This window comes from Patiria miniata, unplaced genomic scaffold (genome assembly GCF_015706575.1).
Source record: "Patiria miniata isolate m_02_andy unplaced genomic scaffold, ASM1570657v1 HiC_scaffold_26, whole genome shotgun sequence".
NCBI classification, from domain to species: domain Eukaryota; kingdom Metazoa; phylum Echinodermata; class Asteroidea; order Valvatida; family Asterinidae; genus Patiria; species Patiria miniata.
The window spans coordinates 2,191,211-2,209,960 of NW_024037065.1; the positions used below are offsets into that span (position 1 = coordinate 2,191,211).

Sequence of the window (18,750 nt, forward strand, 5' to 3'; positions counted from 1 at the left end):
GAGTAAATTGGTATATCTTATCAACCTGCCCAGCAGAGGGAAAGGGAGGTTCTTCAAGCATACCCACCTTGCTATATAGATTATGTGAATGACAGCTGAATCTTGAATTTACAAGAAAATGGTCATAACATAAAAATGCAAGGCACCTGAGACAAGCTGCCCAAACTTCCTTTTTACACTGGAATTCTTCGCATGTAGATGCTTGTTGACCCATATCCGCTCCGTTTTGCAAGTAGATTCCCTTTTCCTTCTCTTCGTTCTGAACTGTATAAACCAAAACCCAGAGTATCGCATTGCAGTGGCAAATAATAATGACTGAGTACATGCGGTGCAACTCAACTTGTTTGTATCCATAGCAGAAGCCAATTTTCCACCATTGTGCCTTGTTTAAGGCTTTCAGAAAGCAGGCTGAGATGTTATACAAAGATTGTCAAAAATTCTAGAAAAATTGATTTGAAAACCATTTACCTCTTTGAGTGATTAAAAAAAAATGTTTTACAACAGTGACAACTGAAATTTCATGTTTAGCGACATACTCTATGTGAGATTCAGTGCTAATTTAGCAAAATTATTACGAGTGGGCACCAACTATACTTGTGTGTGCAGTAAACTACGAATTCAGTATGAAAACCTTCCTTGGCTCTAAGTGAATATCAGTTTCAAGCATCCTTTAAAATCCCAGCTTCAGATTATACCGACTGAAAAGACAAATGCTGAAAAACTTGTGTACCTAACTATTTGCTCTATTTGCAAAATTATTACAAGCTTACTAGAATTCTCGATTTTCCCAGCATTTAGCTTACGTTTAGGCAGCATTGCAATATTTAGCATATCAACCCCTCCCCAACCCATTCATTCTTAAAAATAAAAAAGACAATTGGGCCTACAGCAAAGGCAAATGGCGTACAAAACCTTTGACAACATTTAGGGGGGTCCAACAGTGTAAATTCCTCCCCCAAACTGAAACCAAACTTGTCAAACATCTTTGCTTATTTGTCAGAAGGCAATACACTGATTAGTTGTTCAAAACTGCCACACACTGTACCTATAATCCTGGTTTGAGACAAGATTTACTCCTCATATGAACGCATGTTCCTGACAAAGACACTGGTAGAGGATCCTATCATTAAGTGAAATATCACAATTTCCTTTTGGGAACCCTTTCACTTTGAGGATACCTCGTATAATGAAGACCATAGGTTTTTCGTGGATACTTGAGCACATGTCAACAATTATGAGGTACATGTATGCTCAAAAATTCCCAGATTCCGGTGACAAACTTCTCAGGACAGGATTTAGAGAGTTTGCACGGTACGAGGGAACAGTTTGCCCAAGTCAGGAACTGGTGTACATATTATGATGAGGGGTATCAATTAAAACAAGACTTCCATACCTGGTTTAGTAAACATCTTTGCTAAGGGGACATTGTCAGACTCCGATTCGGAAGAACAGGGCGAATCCTCCATGTCAACAACCCTTCCTGTCCAGTTTCCATCCAGCCATGGCATGATTACCTTTGACCCCTTTTTAAGCCGTGCATCGCTACATTTAAGAGAGCTACCAGACACAACATTTGTGGAACCATCTTTGTCCCAGACCACTAAGATATCCTCGTCCCTGTCAGTGCTGCAAACACAATTCAAGATATTCTTGTCCCCGTCAGTGCTGGAAACACAATTGAATATGAAATTAAAGACTTCTCAATGTTAGGAGCTTTGAAACTGCCAAATATAAAAAGCCCTAAATGTTTTGGAAAGCTTTTAAAACAGCTCAACAAGCACAAATAGAACAGAGGTATTTGTAAATTTTGCACAACGTAGTAAACAAATTAAGTAGTTCCTTTTTGTTCTTCGATTAATTTTGGAGTTATTACTTTGCATGTATCTGAAAGTAATTAAATCGGCATTGTCAAGATTTCATTCTAATTTTTTAACTGAACATTAACAAGGCTTGGTTCGTTAAAGACCACATTGGAACAAAAATGAAAAAAAAGAGTAAAATATAACTGGAGTAAATTCAATTTCAGTAATCAATGTGCAACATCACATGTGAATATGCACCAGGACGTTAGGTAGGCTATGCATCATTACATGTATACAATATGCAAATATGGGGCCCCCAATAATTTTGCATGAGTACTTCAACCTGTTGTTTGCGGCCATCGTAAAGCAGTAACTGTCCTAAAAAAGTAAAATTTTAAAAGGTAGCTCAGAATAGAAAGGCGTTTTTTTTTTTTAGGGGGCCTACTGACAAAATAATTTTTCAGGCAAGTCTTAAACATGTTGAACTCATAGAGCTGTATAATAAAGAACTAGAGGGCGTACTCGCCTGTACGCTGTGCCGACAAGGACGTCGCGCCGCCATTATCAAACCGGGCGAAAACGTTTGTTCAGCGATCGATCGTGCGCCTACGTACGTGAATCTACGGTTCGTCCTGCACGTCGCTCAACTATCGCTCGGCTTTCCCAGAAAAATGCCAGAAATTTTTGCAGCCTTTGGCTGCACGAACCGGCGAGAGAAGGGAAATGGTGTTTCATTTCATAAGTGAGTAGGCCCTACAATCATTAATCTAACTAAAACATTCTAAAAATGGAAAATTGTTATGGTGTCCGAAAACTGGGCAGAATTTCGCGGATTGTGGAGTAGGCCGACGATCGTGTAGTGAAGTGTAGGGCCCCTGTTTTGTTTTGATCAAATTTAGAGTCAAAAATATTTTTTATTGCTCAAAAATCACCTTTACATAATCAAAAGCAGCCTTTTCTCAATTCTAATGACACCTGTTTGGCAATTTTGAACAGTTTCTTTGGGGTAGAAATCACGATTTTCCTGTGCAGTTTTTGCCTTGCGATTCAGCTGTTCAGCGCACCGTGTGTGCTCATTTCATGGTACATCGCGCGGTGTTTCACCATCTTTTATTTTCGGATTGCGTGTTGTCGCTGCGCTGTCATCGTCATTTTTTTCCCCAAGTTTCCCTCAAAATATCAAGGAAAAAAATGTTGCAACCTGATGCCACGTTTTTCTTTATAATCATCTCAATGAAGGTCACTTATTGCAAAAATGATGATAAAACATGAATTTGGGACTGAGAAACATTTACAATTTTGTTAGGAAAAACTTAGACACCACCTTTCTAGTATGGGGCATCCTGCAATGCGGTCATTTTTTTTTACAATAGGTAGTGCTCTTCAGAGCAGCATAATTCTTAAGATGTTTACATGACGTTAAAACGGGGCACTTGTACAAAATAAAGGCTGCTCACGAAAAAGGAATAGCAAATTTTCGGGGGTTGGGCGAGGCAATGACGTTTCATGGGGGGGGGGGGGGGGTCTACGCCAATGCCAATCAGTCGTTTCTGCTTTTAATTGAGCTTATTTAATTGACACAACTCGCCAATTGTGCAAACCAAAAACAGTGATATACAAATGAAAATCTATTTTGGAAATGGGTGATTGAAAATATGCCTTGTTATTTTTATTTTGGGTAATTTTCTTTTATATTATGATTCCCTCTTTGAAAGCAGACTCTACTAAGCAAGTGGGTGGCAGCAATCAGCAGAGCAAACTTTTGTCCATTCAAGTATCATCTGGTGTGTAGTGAACATTTTGACAAGGATGACTACGTAAAAGGTATGTTGATGTGTACATAGCTGCAGTCAATCCCAGAAGATAAATATTTATAGCAGCATTCTACTTGTATCAGTGTTCTTGTGGTTTTAAAATTTCTGAGTGAATAGTTGTGTGGGAAGGGACAGAACCCAGTGATGTACTTGCAATATTTAACTAATTGTCCAAGCTAAACCTTACATGTACATTTACCTACTACCTACTGATTTTCCTTAGCTTGGGATCCAATCAGTTTCACATTGTGTATGGAAAATTTAGTGACAGAAATGTTGTTGGCCATTCAGTTATTCCTTAGACTCCTTTGGTAATAAAAATAAACAAAAAGTTTCGTTAAATGAAAGATAACTCTATATTCCTTATTACAAATATGATATTAAACATGCAAAAATTGCCTTATCATTTGCAGGTATACATCCCAGAAAAGACCAGGAAGTTGGTCAGCATGAACTTAGGGAGTCTGCAATACCCTCCATTTTCCCGGCTTTCCCGCTTCATAAGCAAAAGAAGCAAGCAAGCAAGAGGCCTCCACCTAAAAGAAAGATGACCGCAGCCGATCAGTATTTGCTGATTTTTATTTCAATTTTACACTAACATTCTTTTAATTCAAAATTACTATGTTTTTAAATGTTTCATATTCATATTTGTGTGTGTGCACCAATGGCGTAGCCACGGGGGAGCGTGGGGAGGGGGGGGGGAAGCCCCCCATGAAACCTTGTCGCCACCCCCCCCCCCCCCCCCCTCACTGAGATTTTGAGTTTCAAAAAAAAAATGAATTGATCTACATGACGCCCCCATGAAATGTTCCAGCCCCCCCCCCCCCCAGCGCCTCCCCCCCCCCCCCCCGAAAAATTCCTGGCTACGCCACTGGTGTGCACTTAAGGCAATGCTTGCAATATCAGTATGCATAAAAGTGAACATGTACATTTGTTATAACATTTTATTTTTTTTCTTGTTTGGTTAGTTTTCGTTTATTGACATTACTACATGTACCCAATTCAGAAACAAAGTCCTTTCTTGAATATACATGTAGATATCTTTCTAAAGTGAAATGGATAGAGCAGGTTTTTTTTCTTTGGGGGGGGGGGCAGGGATACTGCGGTCCTTTTTATATAGACTGTGCTATCTTTGGGTAAGGTTTTCAATGCTGTACGTGTTCTTGAGGAAAACATGAAAATTATTTCAAATTTATAAGCTAAGAAATATTTATGAAAAATGTGTATACATGGGAACACAAGGACCAGGCAGGGCGTACAGTCATCAAATTTGAAAAGTGCAATCTAATGCTTTGCATGTTGTTGATTTAACAATAGGAGTGGCTTTTGTTCCTTGCTTTTCCTGGTTTGAATTTTTGATTTTCAGATTTTATTTCAATTAACTTGGTTTTTTTTTTCCAATTTACATGAGTTTGTTATTTCAATTAGCATTTTGTTTAATATCCAGCTATAATAAATTGAAATATAATATTGTTGTATTCATGTTTTGAGTTAAGATAAGGCTTCTTGCCATATTGAGTCCTTGACTTGTTGCTTTTTCCATAAATATTTTTTGTGGTAGTTTCTTATAAAACTTTAAGAGTATGCATCCATTTTTCAGACGCGGGGATGTCAGATTGGGTTACTAAGGGCATGTTTCAACTTGGGGATGTCAGATTACTGAATTCAGAGCAAAGATGTCTGCAGTAGGGTGGTGTCAGATTTAAAGTCCCTTAAAGAAAATTCACCAAAGTTGGACTCAAATATTAATTCTATGGTTATCACAATAGTATTAGTGATTTCACTGACCCTATACAACCAAAATAATTTCATCACCCAGCCTGCTCCATTCGGTTCTTTCCATATTGATACATCCAATAATATTATTCAGCCTCAGAAGTTTTTATCCCCTCACAAAAAAAATCTGCTCCTCCTGAACCCGCTGGCATTTCTTGCACATATGGGGAGAACATTTTTTTCTTTCCCAATTCAAAGGTTGGAATTGTTTCCAAAGAAAATAAAGCTGAAGAATTCACTTAGGAAATCCCCCCCCACAAAAAAAAAAGAAAAAAAAAGAAAAAAAAGAAATTAAACTGCTCCCCCTCACTGCTGAGTGAACACAATTAAGCCTGAACAAGAGGCAAAACGCCAAAAAATAGATGCAGTTTATATTTTTAATTTTGTGTATACAGGAAAGCATTGACGAGTGTTCCACAAGGTACGCAAAGTAGGCCTTATCCACTAGGAACTTCTCCAGCTCTTATTACATCCGTCCAGCAAGACCTGTTACTTAGAGTTCGCGGATCGGTTTTCGGTGATCTGTCCGAGCATTTCCTTGAGCAGGACTTGACAGAGGAAGACGATCACGGCACTCAACTTGTAAAGAGAATCAGCGAATTGTTCATCAAAACCGTCCTGTATCACCATGGAAGACAGTACACAGAGCGATTTGTGAACAGAAATAAGCCATCAACAAGACATCATCTGACAAAAACCATCCTGTTTTTAGGTCAGTAGTACCTCGGGCCTTTTCCGTGCCTGCGCCCCGGCCAGCCCCTTCAACGTCGCAGCCTACGGCGGTGGTGAATCCTGCGAGTACGATGGTACATGATGACGACCCGAATTCTCCATCTGTTGCTGGAATTTTGGTGTTTGGATTAATTCGCCGCGTTCAGGAAGTTAAGGTATAATTTTTATTTTTCACCAAATAAAAAATCCCAAATTAAAAGCTCAGTAAAAAACAATTTTGCCGTATACATTTTGTACTTTACAATCGCACCGATCGCGCACTTTCTACACTTCCATGTGTATTGTGTACACGCGCCCGGCGTACAACATCCGGGTACATCGCGCTCTGTTTGCCCGGTTTGGCAATGGCCGACAGTGTTGTAACAGGATTTCTGCTGTTACAACTTTGAGTTTATAACCTCCATTCTGCTTGAATCCCAAAAGAGCTGCTAGTAAATTATGAATATGAGCCAGTATTTACATAAACATTCCCTATGATGTTTGCTAAAATACAAACATTTATCTGGTCCAACCTGGCGGAACATCTTTATCAGGGACATCTGGGTGACCAAATGGTTCATCGGGAAGCTGACCATCAGGGACATCTGGGTGACCAAATGGTTCATCGGGAAGCTACCAATCAGGGACATCTGGGTGACCAAATGGTTCACTGGGATGCTGACCTTAAGGAACACCTGTGTGAACAAGTGGTTCATCGAGAAGCTGACTTTCAGGAAAGACTTGGTAATTAACTACATTGTTGATATACAAGCTCATTTAATGGATACTTCATGATGGTTGATGGGTCTTATTTGGCAAATAGTGAAGAAATCACTAGGACCTGGTTCAAATCCTATCTAGTTGATCGAACACGGTGTGTATCATACGATGGCCATTTGTCAACACCGCTGCCTATTAGGAGTGCCACAAGGATCGATCCTAGGCCCATTGATGTTTATTTTATATATGAATGACATCATCTTAGAAATCGAAGGTACTGAAATGGAAATGTATGCTGATGACTCGACTCTATATACAAGTGATAAGGACGTGGAAGTTATCAATCTTAGTTTGTCAAATCAAATGGATCCTATTTCTGAATGGATAAATGATAATCGGATGGTTCTTAACATAAACAAAACTGAATGCATGTTGATTGGGTCTCGTACAAAGATTTCCTGTGCAATTGATCGGTTTTCAGTTTGAGGGCCCAATCACGACATAACTCATGTGAAGTCGCACAAGCTACTTGGTGTTCATTTTGATAATTGTCTTTCCTGGGAAACTCATGTCGAATACGTGTGTTCTAAACTTAGAGGCCGTCTTCATATATTAAACAAAATCAAATACCTTCTTCCCTTGAAAGCCAGAAAAGATTATTATACAGGGCTAGTGCAACCACTTATTGATTATGGATGTATTGTCAGGGGCAACTGTAGGAAAGAGTTATTACTTAAAATCCATGTAATAATGAAGCGATTTGCCAGAAGTATACTTGATGTTAGAGATGTTAAGCAAAGTTGTACAGTCCACCTATTCGAAGAACTTGGATGGCAGTGTTGGAGGTCTCGAGGCCGGCCTCGGCCTCGAGGCCGGCCTCGAGGCCGATTTTTGAGGCCTCGGCCTCGGCCTTGGCCTTGGGACGTTGATGCCTCGGCCTCGGCCTTGGCCTCGGGGCTTTCCGGCCTCGTGAAACTGGTCGAGGCCGGCTCGAGGCCGCCCAATTTCCACCAATTCAAATGCGTTTTCGGTTTCAAATTATTTTATATTTTATTACCATATTAAAACTTCCGAAAAGCTGCAGTAATGGGTTCCCTTTGTATTTCCCCTCCATGTTAAACTAAATGAAAAATACGTGCAGCACGCACGCACGAATGAATGAACTGGAAAAGTTGAAGTGCCCCCCGCGGCCCGCCGGCCTACAGTCGTATATGTAATGTACATGTACATATACACCATGCTATTGCGTGCGTCACTTCTTTTAGTCCTCGGCGAACCGGCGAGTCTACTCCTGCTAGACTGGCTTCTGGTCCACCACGCTACCAATAGACCGTCACTGCTGTTTCATTGCACCATGCATCGCACATACTCACTGCATCATCTTCTTGCAATAGAACCAGTCTAACTCCCGCTTTGGACTGGTTTCCCCTCAACGGTGTGCCTGAACGTGTGTTAATGGCAATGGATACAGGGAACCTTCGCTGTACTGTGGATGTGTGTGCGCGTACATGTACATGTACAGTACATTCGCACGTATGAAGTACTTATACTATAGTCACTCTGATCTGTGTAGTCGCTTTGCTAACAAAACATTGAGAATTGTTCAAAATGTCTTCAAATTCCCGGATCATCCATTTCGGGTTTGTCGACCACGAAGAATATGAAGAAAAGGGGAAAAGGAAACATAGAGCCTCCTGCAAGTTTTGCAAGGGAAAGGCTCCAAAACTCAGCGAGTTCTGTGGCACGACATCGAATTTTACAAGGCACCTTCAACGTGTTCACAAAGCAAAGTAAGTGTGTACTTTACGTTCACAGGTTGTCTTGTTGTTTTGTCTCCTTGTTTTTGCCTAATCCTAGCTGTCATTTTAAAATTTGTTTGATCTGAAATACGTTAGAAAAGTCGGAGTTGAGATCGACGCTGTTGACACGTTTGCCGCTGAGTGCAAGTCAGAAAATGGCACAGCGACAGCGTGATTTTCCGAATTGCTGCCTCTGGCGTGTACGCACGGTAGCCGGCCAACATTGCCGCCATGCACGGTAACTTTACACATGCAGCAGTGTAGCATGGTCGGTGTGTCAGTGTCAGTGTGTTGGTCGTTTTTCTGTCGTGTTCACCAAAGTTTTTGAGTATCATAATTTCAGGCTAAAATATTTGTCCCCATACAAATACAAAAACACTTTGAATATTTTCTATTATTAATTAGGCTACTTAAAGAAATTCTGGTATTAAAGGTGATTGTTGTTTTGTCTTTTTCTTACTTTTTTTTTGGGGGGGGAGTAAAAGAAAATTACATGTGACTTCTATGGCAGGTTCATTCGTTTTAAATGCTTCTTTTTCTTCAGTTGTGCTGTTCAAATAAAGTTTAAAAGGCAAACATTTAATTAATTTATTATGGTGCAATGGTTCAGCTGCTAGTTTTAATTGGTAAAATGAAAGCCTTGGTTTGCATTTGTAGGGCTTCAAAATCAGAGTGTTATTGATAGGGGATAAGCCTAACATTTCAACTTGGAATTAACTTGAAAATTTATTTTTTTTCATTCTTCAGGTGGGAGGAATATTTGAAGGGAAAAACAACAATCAACAGCTCTCAGCAGGATCTCAAGGGATTTTTTCATCCCACTGCTGGATCTTCAACTGATGGAGAGGCTGTGCCAATGAAGTATAAGCAGACTAGTCAACGGCAGAAGCTGATCTCCGCAGAAATAGTGAAGTTCATAGTAGGATCCAGCCTTCCACTGTCCATTGTTGAGGACAAACATTTCAGGAGCCTTTTGCAAGTTTTGGATCCAAGGTACTTGAAATGTCCTTTTTGTTTTGTTTTGTTCAGTCTTTGTTTTTGGCTCGCCTAATTATAATAGAAACTCAATAGCACCTCACATTTTAACATCAAAATATAAACATGTATTTACATAAAAATTTAAACATGTATTTAAAGCTACAGAAAAAAAATCATACTAAAATCCAAGAAAAAAAATTCAGAAACTGGACTACAGAATGATTAAAAACTGTAAAAAAAAAAATAATAATAATAAAATAAACTTTTTTTATGCAGTGATACAGTCTGCAGTGATAATAAAAGTACACATAACACACAATTGTACTATAATAACAATTGGAACTGAAATAACTTAAGGAGCATTGATTATACTGTGCTGATCACTGTATCATAGAATGTCATAGGCATGTTGCAATGTATCATTAAAAGTTTTTTTTTTTTAAGTTTTGATATATTTTTATTGGAAATAGGTATCAGCCCATGGCCAGATCAACGTTGACAAGTAAGGCACTTCCCCAGTTGAGAGCTGAAGGTAACAAGAAAGTCATGGACTTGCTATCCCAACACAACAGTATCTCTCTGACAACTGACATCTGGACTGATAGGACCATGCACAGCTACTTGGGTGTAACAGCACACATCATGGGAACAAACCCCAAAACTAGGAGCTATGGGTTGTTATCTGTTCTTCTGGTCTGCCAGCACTTCCGTGGGAGGCACACAGGGGAAAGAATCGCTCAGGCCTTTGACAGCATTGTTGAAGACTACAATATAGGAGCAAAGCTTGGTTAAGGTTGTTTTTTTATGGTTTCGGCTGTCAAAAGAGATAAATGCATCAGCTGAAGCATTGATTTTTTTGTTATAATATTATTTTGCTGTTTCAGGTAGACTTCATCGTCACAGACAATGCAGCGAATATGAAAAAGGCGTTCAAAGTGAAGTTTCCAACAGAGGGCAATGAAGAGGCATCTGTGGATGAAGAAGAGGTCGAGGAAGTTGAGGATGAGACAGTTTGGGAGGAGCTGGACGATGAGGATGATGCTCATGTTGACTCCGTACTGAGACTGAGCTCCAAGCAGAGGATACCTTGCTTTGCCCATTCTCTTCAACTTGTTGTCAATGATGGGTTGAAAGACATGAAGTGTGTCAGCCGAGCGATTGCCAAGGTCACAAAGATCTCCACTCTCTTACACAAGAGTAACATTTTCAAAGAAAGGTGAGTATTAAAGTTTTCAGAGTTCTTGATCCAAAGTCTCCCATTGTCCTGTGTATAGTTAGTTAATGAATGGTTGGAATTTAAAATGTCCGTCTTATTTTTAGGTTTGAAAATAAGTTTGGGGTTGGCCGTACCATCCCTGCAGCAGTGGCTACTCGCTGGAACTCACAATACCACCAACTTCGCTCACTCTTGAGAATAGAAGGAATGGACTGGTGAGGTGTGCGAACCACCAGAGTTTTCAAATGCTCTACTGACACGTAATGAGTTGGGGCAAGTTACTGAGCTGTGTAAAATCCTGGAGCCGTTTGCTGAAGCAACCAACTTAACGCAGGGTAAGTTTCGTGGCAAAAACACTTAACAATCATCCAATAAATATACATTTTATAAATTAAGCATAGTCTCTCAGCCATTTAATTGATAAAAATAAGATCAAAATCAGTTATGTGTGTTCATTTTGTTTTTGTTTTACAGGGGATAAAAGCGCCACAATAACCCAAGTGGTTCCTGTTGTCCTTGACATCAACAGCCATCTCAGCAAGTGGAAGGATGATGCAAGGGTCTGTAAGACACTTGTCACAGCTCTTCACAAATCGCTGAAGAAGCGATTTAGAGGGATCTTCATCAACTGTGGCATGGACACCGAACCAGGCAGTGGGAGTCATCAAGAGCCATTCATTGAAAAGATTTATCTTGTAGGTGCTGTCTTGGATCCTCAGTACATGCTGCACTGGGTAGATGCGGATGTGGTGTTCACCGGAAGCCCAGAAAAATCCAAAAACAAGCTGAAGGATACTCTGAAAGGTATGTTGAGTTTGTGATCAAGAGCAAAAGAGCAAAGTTTGAGCGGAGGATCCAATAAGTTGTAAACTTTTCCAGTAAATTTAATTTCAAATATCCATGTTTAAGGACGGTTAAAAACAGTAATGGAAGGAGATTTTTTGTTCAAAAATTAAGATTTAATGTACCAATTCAATTCTCAAAAATAACTAATCTTAAACTGAACACATTGTGGCACTGTTGTATGAACTCAAATGGGGAAAAGAATATCATAACAACAGCATTAAAAATGTATAATGTCAAAAACACTAATTTTGCTAATGAAAAAAGTGATCCCCTCAAAATATGTACTGACAAGTCTAAACACTCATTAATATTAGACGACACAAAAATATTACTGGAGTTATCATTTACAGAAAAAACGAGAAAAATCTGTAATGTTTTTTGTTCACAAACCTGCCATGATGTTGCAGTTTTGCCTTGGATGACATTACAGATATGCCAAACTCAATTTGCATATAAACACAACATTCAGAAAAGGGTTAAAAAAAACACCCCAAATTAGGCAGTGAAAAGGAGATTTTTTTGTCAGATTGAGTACAGGGTCGTTTCAAGTCTTTAAAATCTTATTTCATGTGCCATTTCAATAAACTTGTACAATATATTTTTCTTGATTGATGTATTCTTTTTTTATATTAAAGAGATGGTCATAACTGAGGCAGAGAGGTTTGTATCCAATGCAGAAGAAGCTGCATCCCTCAGCCACACCAGTAGTGAGGAGGAAGACATCCCTGCAAAGGTGCCCCGTTTGTTGGCCAAATACAAGACAATCAGGAGTCGCACAAAGAGTGGGGAGAAGGACAGCGTAAGAATTCAGCTCGAGAAATACATTCGGGATGAAGAGCGACATGGACTGGATGCTGTTACGTTTTGGCAGGACAGTGGTGAAGGAAAAAATAAGTACCCATCACTGCATGCTCTTGCCAAGAACATTCTGTGTGTGCCAGCCAGCAGTGCTCCAGTAGAGCGCATTTTTAGCAGAGGGGGGCTAATAATGAGACCCCATCGGGCAAGGCTAACCCCACAGATGCTGGAAACCCTAATGTTCCTAAAATGCAATGAACATGTACTTTGAGGACTGTAAGATGCATCATGATAAGCCAGAAAGCCAAAACAGCCAGATTTCACTCTTGCTTTCTTGTTTAATAAAATCATTTTAACCATCACCTTCGTGTAAACTTGTGTGGTTTTTTTTTACATGTGTGTGTACATAATATAACCGGCCTCGGCCTCGGACACTGTGGCCTTGGCCTTGGCATCGGCCTTGAAGGCTGTGACTCGGCCTTGGCCTCGGCCTCGAAGACCCATGACTCGGACTCGGCCTTGGCCTCGGAGGTTGTGGCCTCGACTACAACACTGTTGGATGGTTACCAATTGATATTCGAATTAACTTTTTTGAAACATTGCAAATGTTCAACATTGTCCATGGTAATGCTCCATCTTATCTAAAGGACATGTTCACACCGGTTAATTCAGTTTACTCTTATTATACATGAAGCAATCAACCTAACACCTTTTATACACCTGGATATGTGTCAACTACTGGTCAGAGATCATTCAGGTACAGGGGTGGTACCATTTGGAACAAGCTGAGTGGGGAACTAAAGACTGTTACGAATGTCGAAACATTTAAGCAGAGGCTACTTCACTGTTTAAAACAAAATCTGTATAAGTGTGATTCTTTCCCCATTGACTGTAATGATTGGATGGACACACCGGTATATTAATGTACATGTATGTCTATTTTTTTATTTTTTTTTTGTCCCAGCAGACTCTTTTTCCAAAGTTGGTTTTCCTCGGGTGTTGACAAAAGGGTGGATGTGGGGAGGGGGGGGGGGGTAGTGTCACATTTTCATGGTTCTCCTTTACCGCGTTTTTAAAAATCTCTATTTTACCTATTGTATTGGATGTGAACTTTTAATGTATTTTTATAGTTTGATTTTTCTAGTGGCAATATCAATGTGAATTGATATGTATTTTGTATGTATGTATGTATGTATAGTCATAATTAAGTCATGTAATTTTAATAACGTTTTAATTGATAGATGGCCCATTGAAAATCATCTGTCAGGTGACATGGCTACCATCTGTAAGTATTACTATTTTATTATTATTATTATTATTATTATTATTACAATATATATGATGTTGTACGTTTTTTCTTTTTGTTAATTTGCTGAGACCGTCATTCTCAAGTTTTAATTCTTCTCTCAATTATTCCTTCATACTTCTCAGATGGATGTTACTTAAAAGAATTGTTTACAAAACGTATTAAAAAGATATTTTCACCCCTAAATTAAGAGTGTGTTTTGTTTTAACAATTACATTCACTTAGTCAACACACTGTGTGCTTTTTCCTGCAATCGGGGACCCCCTATTGCCCCTTTTTCGTTTGTACTCGTAACTTTTTTGGAAGACCTCCAATATGTTTTGTGCACGAATCTAAATTGGGGACCTCTCGTAAATTATGGACCCTTTTGTCATAGATTGCTCAACGCCCCCTATTGAATGCAGAAACAAACTCATACACACACCTGTTTTGAGTTATCTTTGCATAGCACAAAGTTTTGAGTTGAATTTGTTTTTATAATAAAGTGGGGTTTATATGTGTAATGTACATGTTGAATGCTAATAGCTGCCTAGTAACAATTTGATAGATTTAATCCCACCATTGCTGATGTTTTCGTTCAACATCTGAAGCAAGGTGTCAAGATCTGTTGCAGCTGGTGAACTGTTTATATAATCAACAAAGAAAGATAGAAATGTCAAATAATGATAATAGTAATAGAGAAATTTATAAAGCGCAGACAATTGTTACAATTAGATTGAATCCAAACCTTTATTAAGGTAAAAACGTATTGGGAGGGGTGCATTTATAACTTACCTTTTCTATCTGGTTGGCTCTCTTTATCCTAGCCTTGGTCAAGGCGCAAAATGTTATTCATCCCGGCCGTGGCGCGTAAACGATATCCTCGCTAGGGCCATGAATTATGCAGTGCATTAAAAATACAGCGCGAACAGCGAGCTCATGCGGCCACCATTTCTATGCAAATTAGTTGGACCCAATAACGCGCTTGGTTCAATCGTCGGCAAAAGCCGAAGTTTTTCTTTATTTTGCGCTGGATTTCTAGCGCACGACCTCTTATGCGAATACAGATAAGTGTAGGCGGGGCTTATATTTGGAGTGTCCAATCACACCTTGGTAAATCTGGACGTCATCAAATTGTCTGCAGCTAGCTATTCGCCTTTTGCGGACGTGACAGGAACCAAAGTTTTTGTGCATTGGTGCTGTGTGCAGAGACACATAACGTGTACGTGTACATGTATGGATTATGTACGGTGCCACGTTTTACTTAGCAAGTTTCCCCCGCAACGATCGACCAATAAGAAACCGACATTAAGGTCAGCTAAGGCTATTAACATAATGAGCACCACCCCCAAAACCTCACATGGACGATTGAACCAAGGCGCTATATTGGGTCCAACTGATTTGCATAAAAAAGTGGCCGCTTGAGGTCGCTGTTTGCGCTGTATTTTTAATGCACTGTACTGCATGCATAGCGCATAGACATTATGACTGCATGCAATACCCGCTACGGCCGGATAAAAAACAACCAGCGCCTTGACCAAGGCTATCTATATCCATGTCTTCCACCGATGAAGGTGAGAGCGGTCTGGCTAGAAAACCATTACACAAAACACAAACATACAAAGTTCAGTTTCAGATATGTTCCTTTTGCTCTGATTTTAAATAAGGAAAGAAATTTCAATAAAGAAAGCATTCGCTTCAAAGAATTTGGCAATTGTGTTTTGATAAAAATTACTATACTTCATGACATCGTCGCTTATTACCTGAGAAAAGAGCAGTTATATCATCTGCTTTTTGCAAATGTTTCAAGGAAATCTCAATGACATCAGAGCAACTGATAGGCAGGCCTTGTTGGCCAAAAGCAACTCCAGCTACAGGGACTACCGGGCAATCAGCACAGACATCAAGGTGGTCAGTAGGGACATCGAGGTGGCAAGCAGGGGCTACCAGGCAATCAGCATGGACATCAAGGTGGCCAACAGATGCAGACTTGTGATCAGCCTGGACATCATTTTGGCCAGCTACTGGGAATAGCGGATGATCAGCACGGACATCTAGGTGGCAAGCAGGGACTACCAGGCAATCAGCACGGACAACATGGTGGCCAGCAAGGACTACCGGGCAATTAGCACGGACATCATGGTGGCCAGCAGGGACTTCCAGGAAATCAGCAACGAGATCATGGTGGCCAGCAGTGACTACCGGACAATCAGCACGGACATCTAGGTGGCCTGCATGGACTACCGGGCAATTAGCACGGACAGCAGGGTGGCCAGCAGGGGCTACCAGACAATCAGCACGGACATCTAGGTGGCCAGCATGGACTACCGGGGAATCAGCACGGACATCATGGTGGCCAGTCACAGTCACTATTGGGCAATCAGCACAGACATCTAGGTGGCCAGCGTGGACTACCGGGGAATCAGCACGGGCATCATGGCGGCAAGCAGGGGCTACCGGGCAATTAGCACCGAGATCATGGTGGCCTGCATGGACTACCGGGGAATCAGCACGGACATCATGGTGGCCAGCAGGGACTACCAGACAATCAGCACGGACATCTAGGTGGCCAGCATGGACTACCGGAAATCAGCAAGTAGGGAGCTGGGCAGGTACTATTCCAAATCCTATTATCTCCTCCTTAATTACCCCCTCCCCTCTCCCTCCCCCTCCCCTCCAAATGACCCTCCCCCAATGACAGCCCCTCCCTTCCCAATGACCCCCCGCCCCCAAATAGATCCCTCTCCCAATATATCGGTCTCCCTCCCCCAAATATATCTCTCCCTCTGCCCCCAAAATATATCTCTCTCCGAGTTGTTATATTATAAGTGGAGGGTACCAGACTTTGCCCCTCTCCAATGATTCGCCACCCCTATGATGCCCCTTTCCCTACCCACTTAGCCCCCGCCCCTTTCCCAAATATAGCTCCCCATGTCAAGCACCAGACCAGGCTCTTACTATCTAATATCTTTTGCCGTCTTGGAGATCTTTACTCAGACTCACAGCAACTGGTGGCGCCCTCTATCAATACTTATAAATAAATAGACAAACAACGATTTCTTAGGTTTACATGTCTGAGGTTTTTACTTTATTAAAAACGGCTGACTTTACCATTAAAACATATAACTTTAACAACATATAATATAATAAATATAGATCAAAAATGATGTCAGAGTTATATTGAACTAAAGGGAAGTGCCGCTTCCCTTTCTTTTGTTAAACCAATTTTATTCATTAGCATGATGTCATCACTAGTTCTATTGATAAAAGGGAAGTGCAGCTTCCCTTTCTTTTGTTAAACAAATTTTATTCATAAGCATGATGTCATCACTAGTTCTATTGATAAAAGGGAAGTGCCGCTTCCCTTTCTTTTGTTAAACAAATTGTATTCATAAGCATGATGTCATCACTAGTTCTAATGATTTCGTTAGCCTCGTTTAGACACTCCTCAACGTGAGTTATCTCAATGGTCTGCCGTGGAATCTCCATAGTGTTTCTAAAACAGAGAGAACCAAAAAAAAAAGTGGCATATATATATTTTCATCCTTTTTATGAAATAAAAAGTAGTCATGATTGCTGTTGTATCGGAAAAAATACAAATACTAAAAATTTGAAAGTTATTTACAAAAAAAATGTTATGTGCTTTGCAACTGCCCATATCCTTCCTCAAAAATCTAGTCGACATGCATTTGTGTGATAGCGCCCTCCAGGGTTGAAATTGTAAAAGGTTGTTGTGTGGAACGTGAGTCTTGTACGCGCTACTGCAAAATTGTGTCGTTTTCTTCCGATTATTGTGAGTACTTTTTATACAATTCACGGGAAATATACCACACTAGTCAAGGGTGAATATTTATGTTTACCTTTCGATGGTGCAGACAACTTGTTTGGATTGCTGGATTTCACGTTGTGTCTCGATCAATTCCTCTTTTAGGATCTGAAAAATAATAATAATTTAAACAGTTAAAAGTTCACTTTAAAACTTTGTTACGTGCTTGTACAGCTCCCTCGCACACTTTTATTAAAATTTTTAGTAAAAAACATAGCTTATAGTTTACCTTTTCAGTGGGGGTTGCTTGATTAAAACAAGTGTAGATATTACTGCTCTGTATTTTTTACTGCAGTTGTTGATGCTGCTAGGCTGATGAACGTCTATCTGCTGGGTAGAATGTTTGTTGAATGGCAGGGCTGTTCATTTGTCTACTTATATAGCCAAAAAAATTATTACTCATGATCTCATGATCATAGTGTTTAATAAGTGGTGGAAATATCTAGAAAATTCCAATTGGAGACTATAACACATTGCGCAATTGTGCATTGTGCAATTTTCTCAAAATTCAGGAAACCGTCAGCCAAAATATCCTACGTCACTGGGGTCACGTACACAACGCACAATTGTGCGTTGTGCAATATTCTCAAAATTCAGGAAACCGTCAGCCAAAATATCCTACGTCACTGGGGTCACGTACACAACGCACAATTGTGCATTGTGCAATATTCTCAAAATTCAGGAAACAACAACCAAAATATCCTACGTCACTGGGGTGATCATGACTAATCAAACAGTTTACTAGAACTGGGGTTTACACAACACACAATTGTGCAATGGGTGTTTTCCCACACGCAATTGTGCATACTTGTGCTAGAAAATTCTCATTTCAAGCATGATAGATTTTGACCGGTCAAGGCCGCTCAAAATCTATTCATATGCATTCTCATGCACTCTCGTATAGTGTCGACTCACTTCCTATGTACTTGTAATTCAAATTTGGCCCTCTTAGTGGATAAACATTTTGGTTTTATTAAAAAAAAATTAAATAAAAAAAATATTATCTAGTCCATATTTGAAGAGATAATATATCTATATATTAAATGGAGACCAACTCAAAGCCATCACCTAAAGGCTATTCGCGGTGGATTAAAGCTGCATTGAAGAGTTACGTTGATCAAAATAATATAGAGATCAATGAACGAGAAAATTATACCCGTCGAGACTATATTCATGCCA

General features: G+C 39.9%; 2 protein-coding genes and 1 long non-coding RNA gene across 3 annotated transcripts; 2 read left to right on the forward strand and 1 right to left on the reverse strand.

The window, feature by feature from the left end:
- Positions 1 to 8,431: 8,431 nt before the first annotated feature.
- LOC119733732 (E3 SUMO-protein ligase ZBED1-like) lies at positions 8,432 to 10,392 on the forward strand. Its single transcript, XM_038207111.1, has 3 exons — positions 8,432 to 8,613; positions 9,370 to 9,615; positions 10,071 to 10,392. The coding sequence occupies exons 1-3, from the start codon at positions 8,432 to 8,434 to the stop codon at positions 10,390 to 10,392; spliced, it is 750 nt and encodes a 249-aa protein (XP_038063039.1).
- Positions 10,393 to 11,079: 687 nt separating this feature from the next.
- LOC119733733 lies at positions 11,080 to 12,870 on the forward strand. The gene is made up of 3 exons (XM_038207112.1): positions 11,080 to 11,089; positions 11,291 to 11,620; positions 12,298 to 12,870. The coding sequence occupies exons 1-3, from the start codon at positions 11,080 to 11,082 to the stop codon at positions 12,729 to 12,731; spliced, it is 774 nt and encodes a 257-aa protein (XP_038063040.1). The 3' UTR covers positions 12,732 to 12,870.
- A 4,130-nt stretch (positions 12,871 to 17,000) lies between these two features.
- On the reverse strand, positions 17,001 to 18,000 carry LOC119734045. Its single transcript, XR_005272017.1, has 3 exons — positions 17,801 to 18,000; positions 17,606 to 17,679; positions 17,001 to 17,241 (listed from the first exon to the last, which is right to left on the reverse strand). It is a non-coding gene; the product is annotated as an uncharacterized LOC119734045 (long non-coding RNA).
- Between the last annotated feature and the right edge of the window lie 750 nt (positions 18,001 to 18,750).